The sequence below is a fragment of the Embiotoca jacksoni genome, unplaced genomic scaffold (assembly GCF_022577435.1).
Source record: "Embiotoca jacksoni isolate LCO1_2020_lvr unplaced genomic scaffold, fEmbJac1.0.p SCAF_11, whole genome shotgun sequence".
In the NCBI taxonomy this organism is placed as follows: Eukaryota; Metazoa; Chordata; class Actinopteri; family Embiotocidae; genus Embiotoca; species Embiotoca jacksoni.
Window position 1 is genome coordinate 4,722,480 of NW_027185241.1, and position 15,216 is coordinate 4,737,695.

General features: G+C 42.3%; 1 protein-coding gene across 5 annotated transcripts in view; it reads right to left on the reverse strand.

The window, feature by feature from the left end:
- The window catches only part of ddr1 (discoidin domain receptor tyrosine kinase 1), a 37,828-nt gene that overhangs the window by 13,213 nt on the left and 9,399 nt on the right, over window positions 1–15,216 (reverse strand). For all 5 annotated transcript variants that reach the window (XM_069142436.1, XM_069142435.1, XM_069142433.1 and 2 more), the window contains 7 exons: window positions 11,402–11,559; window positions 9,025–9,127; window positions 6,038–6,113; window positions 5,446–5,598; window positions 4,331–4,478; window positions 3,103–3,205; window positions 2,208–2,394 (listed from right to left, as the gene is read on the reverse strand). In XM_069142436.1, coding sequence (XP_068998537.1) covers window positions 2,208–2,394; window positions 3,103–3,205; window positions 4,331–4,478; window positions 5,446–5,598; window positions 6,038–6,113; window positions 9,025–9,127; window positions 11,402–11,501 — 870 coding nt within the window. In that variant the 5' untranslated portion in view covers window positions 11,502–11,559. The remainder of the gene's footprint in view (window positions 1–2,207; window positions 2,395–3,102; window positions 3,206–4,330; window positions 4,479–5,445; window positions 5,599–6,037; window positions 6,114–9,024; window positions 9,128–11,401; window positions 11,560–15,216) is intronic.

Below are 15,216 nucleotides of genomic sequence, written 5' to 3' on the forward strand. Positions count from 1 at the left end.
GAGAAGTATCCATAAAAGCTGATGTAATGTATAAGACGTCATTTTGGCTGGAAGGAGACGAGAGAAGGACGTGGAGGAAGATGGAGGATGGTTAAATGAGCAAGAGAGAGGTCAAAACTAAAGATCTGAGAGATTGAAAATTAAGGAGATGCTGGAATTTTTTTTTTTTTTCTTGAGAGAGAAGAGTTGGTGCAGAGGCCGGTCTGACTGGTTAGAAATTAACCTCACACACTGCAGGGCCAGCCACTCTAACCTAATCCACATGACAATGCGCGCGCCACACACACACACACACACACACACACACACACACACACACACACACACACACACACGAGATGAAGGACGAACAGCTGCACCAGATGTTCAGCTGACATGTAAGCATGTCTATCTGTAAGGGGGTGTGTGGGGATGTACTGTATGTTGGTAGTTGTGGCAGAGATTTAATAAGTCAACAGAAGCATGGAAATTCACTACTCCTTCAGGGAGTGCAGCTCCAATGACCCTCAAAGAACTTCATCTGAGAGCATAGCACTGCATTCATTATGTTTCACTTGTTTAATCGTAAATCTAAACTACATTATGAATTCCCTGTGATCTTTTTGTTTAGTTCCACATGCACTTACAAATCTGTGCAGCAAAAAATTCCCACAGGACAGAACTGGTGCTTTACAAAAGCAGATCAGAGTGTGTTCCCACTCTGTTGAGAAGGAAGTGCAGGTTACGACTGACAGAAGGTTAAAGAGCAGATTTCCCTGTGGGTGGAAGATTAGGCACAGGTTAAGGAACTCTGGCCTGCAGAGCCGAGTCATGTCAGAATTAGGTTCAGGTTCCCACTTTTTATTTATTTGACCGGTATGTCTGACATATCCGCTCAGCCAGGCCAACATAACAGTGTATGTAGGCTGAGGTTAGTGTGGGAAAACCACCAGGGAAAAGGTTGGAAAAACAGGATAAGCCAAGGAAAAACATTAAGAATACCACTGGGAGAGGTTTTAAAAAGGTAACTGAAGCACACTAGAACAATAATAAACACATGAAGACAGAAAAGCAAGGCAAGAACATCCAGGAATTTGGACTTCTTTAAGTCCTTCTTAAAGATGACTTGTCCCTTTATAAGACAGACTGATGACTCAAGCTGTCGAGTATGCACATGTATATGGTACATCTCACCCAAACCAACATTCCAAGCCACGTCCAACTAGACAACATAGTTATAATTCAAACTGGGTTGCTTCATATTATTATCTCCCTCGTTGCTCCACAAACTAACCCCAAAAGCCACACAGACGCACAAACAGACTGATGCAATTTGGTGGCTCCCAGTGAGAAGAGCACAGATGCCATGTCCCAAGATTAACAATGACACATTGAAACTAATTAAATGGCTGCAGAGCGATTCCAGACAAAATGTTGCTTCCCGAGATGGCAGATTAATGAACTTTAGTGGTGTTCATAAAGATAGAAAAAGAAGCGGTAAACATACATAACCGTGCTGTTGGAGTTTGTTTAAGAGGTTGTGCTGCTTGGAGCTAAAGGAATTTCTAAGAAGTTTCAACAGAATCAACCTAATGTCCCGTTCTAATCACAATGACTTGCTTGTTTTGGGTTAATGAGATAATTAATTCACAAACAATGTATTAATAGCTCTTTGTCTTCTTAATTGTATTTGTATGCCTATGTACCTATATGTATGTACAGAAACTCCTAATTTTTTGAACATCATGCAATGAAAATAAAATTTGTTTTATGTCCTTACTATGCAGATCTATATTAAGCATCAGGGCAACTTAAATTCTAATTAGAGTTTCCTCTAGAAATGGAAGTGATGTAAAGACAGTTTACATCCTGTTCAGTTTAGGTTTATGGAACATTTGCCTTTTCTGAATAGGAGGATCATTGTGTAGATAGAGATGGAAAACATGGGGAGAAAGAGGAATGCAACAAAGGTCGTATTTGGAACTGAACGGGATGTTGCAGTGAAAACGTTGAGTATACACTACAAGGCAGCAAGGATGCCTCTGAGTTATATTTAAAAATGTCTCCTGTAGACAAAGATATTTCAGAGGGATAACAATGTGGCATCTTACAGGCAGATCGATGCTGCCTGAGATTCCAGTTAACAATGTTTCGCATAACACCCTCGCAGTCGTTTACACATAACAACACATGCACTATCGCACACAGACAAACCTTTCGGTGTCTACCTGCATGTTGTGGAAGATGCGTGGTTTCTCGAAGTGGAACTCAATGTCCACGCTGCCCTGCCCGAGGGCTTCCCGGCTCCAGCCCAGGTAGTCATACCCCGGCCACACTCTCAGCTCCTTAGTCTGTATGAAGTCGTCTCCTCCCAGAACCCCATCACACAGCTGACCCAGGCCTCCAAACTGCATCCTGCACACACACACACGCACGCGCACACACACACACACACACACATAACACACGTAATGTAAATCCCTCTGTTTTACATTCAAACACACACCTTAACAGAAACACAGCAACACAACAGGGTCAACAGATAGGTCCCCTCACTCGCAGGCGCATGAGCCCTCACATACATCTGCTACAAATATGTCTGGATTACATCAAAAGTGCGAGCTCACCCGCTAGCAAAACAGTTCAGCCCCATTAACTGCACAGCCCATGCAAACATGGATCTCCCCCACCCCTGAATTCCTGGTTTAGCTCCCCTTTGCTCTCTGCCAAAACATTATAGCCAGGAAACACGCCTCAAATCCCTGAGCAACTAAAAAAAATAATGTCATTCCCTTTCGATTAAGCAGACAGAATAAACTTTCAAGAACGGATTTGGCTGAGACCCCACTTCAGTGCTAGCAGATGTGATGAGCACTGCAGTCCAAGCTTGTCCAAGGTATTCAGTGGTCGAGCCCCATTTCACCCCACATTCCTGACTAACATTTGTCAGTCATTATCAGGCTCAGATCTGCAATAGCGTTTTATCATTTACAACAAGGCCACGTCAGTTCATTTACATAAAAACAAAATTGAGGAGTTTATGGGAATCTATGGAAATGAGATGCCTACTCATACATAACAATGAAAATGGTCGATGATGCCTAGAGCAACTGAATATCTTACCCTTGTTCTGTGCTCCCATCATAGGTGGAGTCATTTAGATAGACAGGCATGCCAGGCAAATGCATGGCGTGACCCACTGGAGCTGCGTAAGCCTTCAACCCATCTGAGTGACAGAGAAAAATGAAAAAAATGTAATGTTAGTCGTGTGATTGTTTAAACAAAACATGCTTTTTGTAAATTTCTGCATGTGAAACATTTTATTGTGTAAAACATACTGAGCCAACATTAAACTGAATCAGTGCCGTAGGGAAACAGATACAGCTGCTTTTTAAGTATTAAAACAAACGAAGAGGTCGGCCTCTCCGGCCTGCTCGGCCCCAGCCACCATTAACCAGCGAAACCCAAGACTCTCTGCTCTAATATACAGCTAATCAGCCTGCTCCCTGAGAGAAGAGGTGACGTCAGCAACACCGAATACAGCCCGCCGCTCTGCTCCCCATAATAAACAATCCATCTCAAGGGATTTACAGTATGTGAGCAGTATGCTATGTTTGCACATAAATGAGTGTCTGGGATTATGATTGTATAAGTACTTGTCTGAGAGTGCATGAGGGTCAAACAGGTCGAAACTGAATGTTAAATACACAGGAAAGACATCGTGTCCCCTCTGTACAGTCTGATATGAGATTAAATGAGACGAGAAGCCAAATGTGTGCAAAACTTGACATTGTGTGGTTTCTGTGTAATCTCCAGTTGGTTGACGAACTGCAGCTCAGAAACCACAGTGGAGCATATTTTACAGAGACAGTCTCCCTGAAGTCACAGAGTGGGAACTGGGTCTTTTAGCATCAGTGACAGCTCTGATTTACAGGCAGTCTGAGGGAGGTAGATGGGCCAGGAGAGGAGGTGAGCCGGTTATAAATACACAGTTAGTCCTTGTTGTGCGTCAGGAAATGTGGAGACCAACACCATTTATCAATATGTGGCTTTTTTTATCCAGGCAAATCCCACCAAGGCTGTAAATTATATGCAGTGCCTCATCACAATGTATTGGCTGTAGGGTGAAAACAGGCATTCGTAATCATAAACATCTGATACAGGATTAAATCTGGGATGAGGGAAGTCTCAGTCACCTTCCCCACAGGAGAAGTAATCAACTTTATTCAGATCTGGAGGGCACACTTCAGAATATACAGACTAAATGAATAACTAAGCAACCATGAAATCTGGGACTTTGTGCGTCTTTGTAGTCTCTTCATGTCTCTTTCACCTCCCCATACACACTTACCGTTCCATACACAACCGTAGAGCTCCACCCGAAGACAAACACTCATAACCCGGTCAGCCAGAGGGTAGAAGCGCACCATGCGGGCCACAATGGGAGGGCCCAGGTCTTTCAGCACGACATCATAGGTGTTCTCATTACCTGACACTACCTACAGGAGAGAGTACAAATATTCAATCACACAACATCGCTCATCTCTGCTGTTAACTGTAGGTTTGAATAAATCTCACCTGAAGCCTCTGACATTTTATTTGGTGCGTATTAATCCACAAGGAGATCACATGAGCTGACTGAACTTTTCCTTTAACACCCGCAGGTGCAAAGAAAGACAGATTTTTAAGGCTTTGCTCAGAGATTTACATTGACTTACAATGTCTGAATATTTGTTATGTGTTAATATCAGATTTAAAATAAGTGAAAGTGGGAAACAAGCATGACCTCTTCCCTAAACATTAGGTTTTGGAGGTCTTAAATTCCCACGCTGTCATGTAATAGTGGTACAAAACACACAGCGGGACTTTTCACCTAAGACACTGATGGACATTTACCAACTGCAACAAGAGGAGGCCTTATGTGCACAAGGTTAGGAATTCATTGCATTGTTCAGCAGGCAGTGAGGGCTGCTCTTGCCTGATCAGAAACATTACTAGACAAAGTTCAAGGGAGCAAGAAGATGATTCTGTTGATGATTAAAGAAATAGCCCGACACGGACAATCAACGCAGTTTAGTTCGAGCATTTTGATCATGATTTTGGAACCACAGATGCCTTGAGTACAGAGAGCAGATGCACAGACAGAAAATGAGACTTGCTCTTTTATTCTAGTATGATAAGGCAGGTTTAGCTGGCGTGCTTTCATACTGCTGAAAAATAAATTATTAGGCAATCAAATGCATATGAATAATACATATGTGAATAACCCTCCATTTATTCTCAACAGCCCAGGATATTGAGCCGTTTCCTATCTATAATGGAGAGTTAGTCTCAACTGATGCACCCTGAGACACTAAAGGTCATTTAATGACATTCAGACCATTACTTTCTTCCATTTGTGCATGAACATAAAATCGACAGTGAGAGGAATGACACCTCCTTTGAGGTGAGAAAATTCCTGCTTACTTCCTGGCTCCAGCGGTCCTTCCAGGTGATCCATTTCACCCCATCTCTGGAATAGTGGAGCCGATAACTGCGGGCAAACTCCTGGCCGTGCCCATCGGCATGGCGACCCTGGGTACCAACCAGAGCCAGGAAGTGGAGTTTGTGAAGGTCAATCTGCAGGTGAAACATTATCACAACACACGTCACACGTTAAAATACAGATAAGGATGAAGAAAGAATACGATTTAACGGTCACATATTTTCCATTTTTCTGGTGTTATATTTGCAGTCTTGAGATCCTTTGAAGGATATTTTTGTGGTTTTAAGTACCAGAAACCATGTCAATATCGCTTTACATCTCTTCTCTTAATGTTTTCTCTGAAGTTTAACCAACAAAGGCTGTTTTGTGTCTGTGTTTTTAGACACATTGACTCTCTCTTCTGGTTGGCTGACTCTTTTGAGTGATGCGTTACCCACACACACCATATGTTTTCTTATTATTAAGCTTTGATTTCAACTTGATAATCATTAAGTAACAAATAATCCTTCAATACAGCAGCACTGAGCACTAATTGTAACTGCAAATATGATACGAGTAAACAGAGTATCTGACCTGAAGGTATTCTGAACCACTGGGGAAGACGGCTCCTGCTGGACACCACGCTCCATCCCCCTCTCCAGTACTCAACCTGAGGAACACATTAATGTTGGATAACAAAGTCAAACGACAGTTCTTCGGATAAAAGCATGAGTGAAAAGTTCAATAAATCCCAGTCCCACACCCAAACATTCACAAACAGATACAAACAGACTGACATAAAAACCCTCAGTGTCGCAGCATGCACAGATACAATTGAGAATACAAACAGTCCAATCCTCCTTTAGCACCAGAGCAGCCAAATATTCAAAACAGGCAAATGCTGATGGAGAGAGAAGTAGAACTGGAAAAGGCTAAAGCCAGAAAGAAAGATTGCGGACTGCTAGAAAATACAGACGGCTCATGAAGAGGGGAAATGAGATGAAAGGAGCGGAGTGAAGATTTCTAGCTCCTTCACATTCCTCAAACCTCACAACAAGAGCTGGTGTAGAACATCAGGACCAATCTTTACTCGCATGACCACGACCACACACATGCACCAAACATTTTCACTCAGTGTGACCTTCTTAAATCCAGCCTGAGAAGAGGAGTTCATACAAGCACCACATATTGGCCAGATGAAGACCACAGACTTTGCTGTGTGTCCTTGACGTTGGATCGACTCGTACAGGGAGCTTTGGAACAGTCGCCAGGCCACAACCGCATTTTGACCACTGTGGGGCTTCTCTCAAAATGAAAGCTGCTGCTCAGACCACCAAAACAAATCACTATATCAACTCGGTCACGCTGACAGTGGCGCTAGGATTTTTATCAATCCTGCTCTCCCCTCAGAGGGTGACATCATATGGCTGGGAACCACAAGATGATATCAACAAATTATTGCTCCTCCAAGTGTCCTGTGATGGAGGAGGGAGGAGGGAGAAAGGTTCAGGGTAACATGCACCAGTCAGCAGGATTAACATCACAGAGCACTGTTCTACCAGGTACCTCATTATTCTCCTGCTTCTCTCCCTGTCTGTTTTTGACTTCTGCCTAAATACTAGCCAACTCTTCACTCCTCTCTCATTGTTCTCACTCCTTCCCTCCATCTTTTTTCCACTTGCTCACACCAATATGATGATATTTTACTGACCGAGACCAATAACAATGATGAAAAAAAACCAACTACCAGTTCTGCATCTCTCCCTTCACACAACAACCTGTTTTCAAATTAATTTCTCCCCAGCTTTCAGCACGCCATTGCCTTACTTTTTATTTTTTTCTTAAATCTGTCCGCTGTGCTCTCTGTTTTCTCTTTCTCTCTAAGGGTCTCCCTGATGTGTCTTAAAAACAGCTTGGGCTTATAATTATTTCCACATGGTTGGACATTCTGCCAAGAGACCCAGTTCACCGCAGCAGTAGACAAAAGAACACAAACACACATGATCCTGCGAATGCTCTCACACATGGCCGTAGCATGTTGCAGGTCAAACTTGGCTCTCTGACTTCAGTGCCAGTCAGACAAACGAGGCTGTAATATAATTGAAATGTGGGTTTTATGAAGACACACTAACATCTCCCACCATAATCTAATCGACTTCCTAAAAATGTGTTTAGCATGTTGGCAACAGACTGAAAATAAGGCAAGCAGACAAACACATCAGTCCACAGCGACATGTGCATGAGCACTAGAATATCTTATTCCTGGGGAACTGCTGTTATGCTGTAGATTTTACCCGAGCAGAAGCAGAGGACTAAGTACAGTAAATTCAAGGACAACAGTAGCTCCTTAATACTGCATGTGACATCCTGACCCTTATCATTTTAATGAAAGCACTGATAATGGAGCCTGATAATCAAACCCAATTATCATTTTGTTACACTTAATAGACTATACTGTATATGATTCGCTGAACAAATCAGAGAAGTGGGCAGAAATTCAGAGGAATGGTACTTAAAGCCGCCCTATCACGTAGTGAATAACATTTGTTCCAGTCAGTGCTGCTCTTAAAAAGAAAAAGAAAAACACATTTAAGAGTGCAATACCTCTGGCTTTGCATGTTTTGAATCACCTGATACTTATCTTTACATTAACACTAATCATTTTGCTCTCAATACACATTTTGCTCCATTTGAAAAACCTTTTCTAGTCTTCCAGGCACCTAATGGTTTCCTTTCATTTCAATATGGTGTGAAAATTAAATAGAAGAATCTCAGAAGTTGTTTCAGTTATGTAATCAATTTATGTCAGTGTTATAGAGTCATTGCATGGTAAATGTCTGCTGTCTGCACTGCATCATTCTCACAATAACAAATCATGGGCAACTGGGAATGATTGGAAAATGACTTGAAATCTATTACTGTGCGGCACACACCCATAACAAGCCAGCAGAAATGTAAACCACACTGCTGCTCTCCTTTAAATCATATCACTCTTAAATGTAACTGAACTGTTTTGACTTTCTTAACTTTCCAAAAGTAACAGAGTCCAGTACCTGAGCAAAAATCAAGCAGTTTAAAACCAGCTGAGATTCTTCAGAGTTAAACTTTTCACTCAGCTGTTAATGTAGATGTGCACTCCAGGGTGTGTCGGTGTACCATGACTTCACTGTTGTTGAAAACTGTTTCTCAGTCTGGTGTTAAGTTACTCTTTAAGTGGTGGAAGAATAACAGGTTTCAGACAGAGTTTGGGTTTGTGTGCATGGAAATCTACTTAAGTAATGAGAGCAATTTAATTTTTTTTGTGAAGCAAACTTTCATTCATTGTGTACTGCCTAACTCGGATGTTAACCTTATCCTTGGCCAATTCATATCCTTAACTGATCCCCAATTCACACGTGACTCCTGGCCTTCACCACGACCTTTAGAAATGATACCTCATTAAGACCGGACATTGGTTCCCATTATGACTACTGGTCTTGACAAGGTCGGTGTTTACACAGGAAATAACACACACACACACACACACACACACACACACACACACACACACACACACACACACACACACACACACCTCCCACCTTCCATGCTTGGCCTCAGTGGAGTCTGACCAGGCGCTGGAGGCTGTGATGTCAGAGTCTGGGATGGTGCCATCCTCCATCCCCAGGGCGTAACGGCACTGAGCTGTAAGGGGAGGATCGAGGGGAAAGAAGAGAAGGAGAGTGAGAGGGAGACAGAGACCGGATGAAGATATGAGCAAAATGCTTATCCGTATGAAGCACATGTCCAGGGGAAACTAGATATTTCCATTAGACTTTCAGCAGCCATCATTGGTCACAGAGCATAATTTTGTTATGTCATCTCTGGGAAAACTTCCGGACTTCATGCTTCCTAACCCACACAGGCAGAGAGTGAAGGGAGAAAACTAGGAAATTGTTCCTCTTGCTGTTACTTGTCATAGTATCTCTCAGGGTTAATGACTTCATGTAATGTGTAATGGCAATTTTGCATCACTTATTCCTGCAAGTCCCTTCTATCCAGTAAAAAGTGACTGCATCAGTGAGTCATTAATTCCCATATACGAAGTGCATGCTGATATTTTATGCGGTGGCCCCCTGCGAGACACTGTGACCTGTCGTCCCTAAGGCTACACCTTTCCTGTTTCTTTTGCCTTTTGTCTCTGCATCCCACACAAAGCCACCTCGTCAGGGCTCCAACGACCCTGCACAGCTCCTGTTCCAGTTACCACTGACTGGGGATTTGCAGGAGGAGAACAAAAGAGAGGCAGAAGCTGAGGGCAAAAGAGAGAACACAGACAGGTCTCAGATATCTGCGCTGACTCTGCTCCAGAAGCAGTATTATCAAACGATCGAGATAGCGTGGTTCCAGGCAGGGATTACCCAATGACCCGGCTATCCGCTCTGCAGTCAGTCGTGAGGAGGAGGTGGACGGGGCGAGAGGCTGAGGGAGTGTTTGGTCAGTGATAAAGTGAGAAGGGGTACTGACAATGATATGGAGAGTTGGCTGAGGGTGACAGAAAGAGGTGGGGGGTGAGGTGGGCACCCAACTCAGATTCTGTCATTGAGTCAGTGAACAGGAATGTTGGGCTGCATGACAAACCCTAAAAACCCCAACGGGTGCAAGAGACACACAGTTCATCCACACCCCGAGGACAGGTGCCCATTTCATTACATCATCATCATTATACCACATTGGCAGTCAACAACCCGCCATCTGCAGTCTTTTCACCTCTCGCTGTCTCTGCACCCTGCAGTGTCCTCTGCTTTCACCTTCTCCTTGTCATTTTTCATAAGATTTAAGCCCAAAACCATTCTGCGCTGTCACGCTTGGTTCACTTCCATCTACAAGACTAAACTCTTGTTTGTATTACGCCACAGTCTGTTTATCAGTCTGGCTAAATATTCTTGATCTTTTTTATGCTGACACAATAAGTCAATAAATCAACAATTCCTATTATCAAAAGACAATTACTCATCACTCAGACAATTTGTATTTGGGCTGCAAATAATTTTCATGATCAAATTATCAATTTTTAATTAGTCATGAATTACCTACTGATTAATCACTTTTTACTTTATCATTTGGTTGAAATAAATGGGAAAGAGGCCTGACAGGATGACTTTAAACTACTTGTTTTTGCTGACTAACAGTCTAAAATCCTCAAAAATTCAGTTTAGTATCAAATAAGATGAAGAAAACAGCAAATCTTCACAAGTGAGAAAAAGAAATAAGAAATATTTTTGATACTTTGACACTGATGGTGGCCCAGTGAGGTTGAGCACAGCAATGCTTTGACCTAAACGCAAATGTCAGCAAGCTAACATGCTCACAATGACATGCTGATGCCACAAAGGCCTCTGGGAAATAATTTGTAAACTAAGTGATGACTTCAATAATGAATCAGCATATGATTAATACAATAATTGATAGCGGTCACTTTACTCTTAATCACAGTCGAGCTGCTGCAGACAGAAGGTTGACCGCACTGCAAACAGTCTCCTGTGGTTGGCTCACATTCACTACCTCCTCATGCTTTCCCTTCACCAGACATTTTGACTGACACTTTCATGAACTGCCTGTGCATTAGCGGTCTTGGCGAGCCGGGAGGGTGGGGGGGACCGGCTAGCTCTCTCATTCTCCTATTACACACGACTGGCTGGCAGACAGGGAGAGGACACAGGATAGCCTGTTGATAGTGGACGGAGAATGAGCCTTACTGATCTGAGAATGTGAGCAGAATGTCAGAGCAGCGGGGACAGACATTCACTGTGCCCGCGGACAGGAGGACAGGAAGAGGTTTGAGAGTGCAATTACATCTGAGTTTGTGGGAGTAAAAAAAAAGAAAAGACTTTGAAAGGTGTTTCAAAACTGATAAATTGAAGAAAAAACAGAAGTTACGACAAAAACGTGTGTTTTTGTGTGTGTCTGACAACCTACCTGGGTTAAAGTGCCACTCGTGATCCTCTGAAGACGACACCAGCACTGCCAGGACTGCGACCACAGTGACAGCAAACAGCCGCAGGGTTGTCAAGGCCATGACAGCAGCAACACACCTGGTTACCTGTCCGGAGACACACTGATGACCACAGGCATACCTGTCGCAGAGAAAGACAGATTTAGAGCTACATCAGCTTTAGAGATCTTCTGTTGCCTTTGTAATAACACCGACCCCCCTCATAACACAACTTATCTTATTTTTGCTTCCACATGAACACGCTGACCTCAACGAGTCATTATCTCCATTGATAACTCAGGTCTCCCAATCAAATCCTCTTATAACAGAGCACGTCGCATGTCTCACAATCATTTGTTTCCAAACATTTTCTATGCTGTGCTCAGCAATGGGCCAAACCCCAGAGGAGCAAGCACAAAGCCATATAACAAAGGCCACTTTCACGGGCTAATTTGTTTTTCTCTCTGGCACCAGAATGCCGTGACACAACAATACTTTGCTGCCTTTAGAAAGGGCTGCAAACAGCTTGGTAATCGAGGATAGTATAATTAGAGGTCCCCATTTACTCCCAGACAATTTCATTCTTTCTGAATTTGAAATGCCAATCATCTCTTCAAATTACTGATTTCAAACCTATTTTCCCTTAATAGGATGGAGTGTATCTGGAGCACCCGGTTATAGACGCTTGTTTGGGATAAATAACAAACACCTGAAGCTGAGAAATGAAACCAAATGAGTAAGACAGAGCAGAAGGAGGGATGTCAGTATTGTGAGTTATAGGGGACACAGACATTGTCTGTGTTATTACACAGTAAATGGCTTGCTCAAAACATTACATCACAGTTATTTTGTACGTGTTCTTGAAACTTTAAAGATCCTGGAAATCCTAAAGTTTACTAAATCACAACTACTTTCATTTTCCTGTTTATTAGGTGCACTTAGCTAAAACTAAGGCTGTGTCATACAACAAAGCTTCAATGCCCCTCCCCCCCTTTATGAAGGTCACATTAAATTTTGTGAAACTGTTTTAATGAAATGTTTATTCAACTTTATGATCATTTAGGAGTCTGTGGTGCTGTTGAATTGTGTTGTGTCATACTGAGTTTCCAAAACGACTATAAAGTTTGAATCAATACCACTCTAGTTTCAACAAAAACAGAGCATTACAACGACAAAGGTAGGAATCAATGCAGGACTGCTGTAACATGCCATATTGTTTGTTTTGCCACTTGTCATCTGAGTGTACATCTAAAATATTTTCAAAATAACATCCAACTCAGTGTTTTCATCCTGAAAGAAAACATTATGAAAAAGAAAAATAAGCACATTTCATAGCCCTGTTCCTTGTGCGTAATACTTCTGTATGTGTTTGAGGAAAACTTCCAGTGGTGGAACAAGAGGGAGGAAAGGAACCTCGTTATAAGTGGAAGTCTGAAGTGGGAGTGACAGCTGGGAGAGACAGAGAGGCCAGGCTGCCTTCCCTGTAGACCCTCTGTGTTTCGGCTTCATCTCTGACTAGACTGGGACAGGCCGACAGCTGACACAGCTGTAGTGACAGAAGATCGGAGGAGGAGAGGGGGAGAAGGGGGTCTCTGAGGGAGGCAGGGAGAGGGAATGTATGGAAACAAGAGTGAATAGTTGAGTTACTTCAAGCACAGCAGAGCGGAGACGGCAGGGCAATAGCAGCGATGACATGGGTACATGTGTGTGAGTCTTTGGGAGGAGGGCGGTGGTTTAGAGATGGTGACTTATGGCCTTGCAGCATGTGTATATGCATGGGTGCACGCATAGAGGAGATCTCGGGGATAGCCAGCCAGTGCAGCTGTCCTGAATGGGAGGCACAACGCAACCGATACATGGGGCATATGTTCCAAGTGTGGAGAGAAACAAAGAGAGAAAAAGAGGCAGAAAAAAGCTCAAGTTGTCCAAATGAGTAAGTATGTTTGCACATATGCCAGATGACAAATGCTGAAATATGAGGCTTACTGGACTGAGCTCTGTGCAAAATCAGAGGTGAGAATCTTATGAGTGGGTCCACAAATCCAAGGCAATCACCATAACAACCACCACAATATCAACAAACTCGACAGCATGTCATCACAGTTTTGTCTGCGAGAGGAACACATTTTTATCCAGCACACAAAAGAGATACAAAGACATCATAAACAAAGATATTATAAACAAGAGCCAAAAACTAACCAAATAAATGTTTCGGTGAGGAGGAACAAATGTGGTGACAGCCATCTGAGAACATTGTTGTTTGAAAAGTCAAGTGGTGCTGAACAGCTGTGGTTCGTGCTCAGAGAGGAGGAGAAGGGCCCGCTGTGTTCCTGAGGAGGCAGCGCTGTGTGCAGCCCAATCTACACTCTACACATTCAGTCTAAGTTAATCCACGAGCAGGACTAATGAATACTCATGAGCAGCTGCTGCTTCTGTCCCACACAACCAAACGCAACTGACAAGAGCGAGGCAGAGAGACACAACTTTGTTTTAGTTAGAAGCCATTGCATCATTAAAGATAGTTTGCCAGTCTCTATAATTAGATTGCTTCAGTAAAAAGTTGGCAGGACTACCTTGGCTCTGGTTAGGGTCCTTTCTAGAGAGCCCCTCATGTTGGACCCAAATGTGAGCATTCGTTCTTTTTTTCCCCATTGTTTAATAAAGTCAGACTAAACGTCTGTATTGACCTGATGGATTTTCAGGAAGTTTTGCATGTTTGAGCTCATTAACTGCAAACTGTGTGTATTTCACATCACTGCTGACAATTTTCCAAAGTATATCATAACTTTTAGGTTGTTTGTTTTTGTGATTCCTTCATTCTAGACAGCCATTAGTTTTTAGTCTGTCAGCACAGTTAAAAAACAAATTGTACAGGCTTGAAACCTAAGAGATAATCAGTCAGATTCATTGAAATTTAGTCAATTTTTTTCCCGTAGTTATGTTATCAGCATCTAAGACTCAAACAAATTTATGCATTTCACACTGGCCGTTATTATTTTCTTATCTTTCACATTTCTGGATGAGAACACATCCTATCATCTTAATAAATATGATGCCTTCAAGCTGTCAAAACATGATACTTTATCTGACAGCCTCTATTGTGATTACTAAGATGGATATCATTAGCATGTTTTAAACATCTGCAATTTAATATTTCAACTGTATTGCTAGACTATGAATTGAACTGAAATGAAAACAAGAGGGGCGGCAAGTTGGTGTATTGGTTAGGCTGTATTTCAGTACAGAAGTGCCAACTTCAACGTGCTGAGCTGATCACAATGACAAACATGCTGGTAGTTACCAGATATGATGTTCACTGTGTTTGTAATCTTGCGTGTTAACATGCTACCATTTGCAAAATAGCTCAATTGGGGAATGTCATTAGTTTTTCACTTAAATTGCTGACAGATTAAAGTATTGGACAAATGAAGAAGAAAGGTGAAATTGAACATAAATTACAGTGTCAAGAATATGAATGTTTCCCAAATATTACAGCCGTCCACTCAGTTGTTGACATTTCACTGAAAATAATGAATGTCAATCTTAATATGGTGGGTGATCATCTGGGCATCTTAAATGTCTGTTTAAAGTGTAATAGGAGTTGTTGTTTTTTTTTTTTACAATACTTGCTGAGACATATCAGTCTGGATAAAAGTAGTGGACTGTGAGCTGCATCACCAGCATGACTAAAAACAGCTTATGCTCTCATTTGTTTTTATCCGAGTTGGCAAACTATCTAAAAATGTGCAGGCTGTTTTGGGAAAAGTAATAATGGAATAACGTATGCCATGTGCAACAC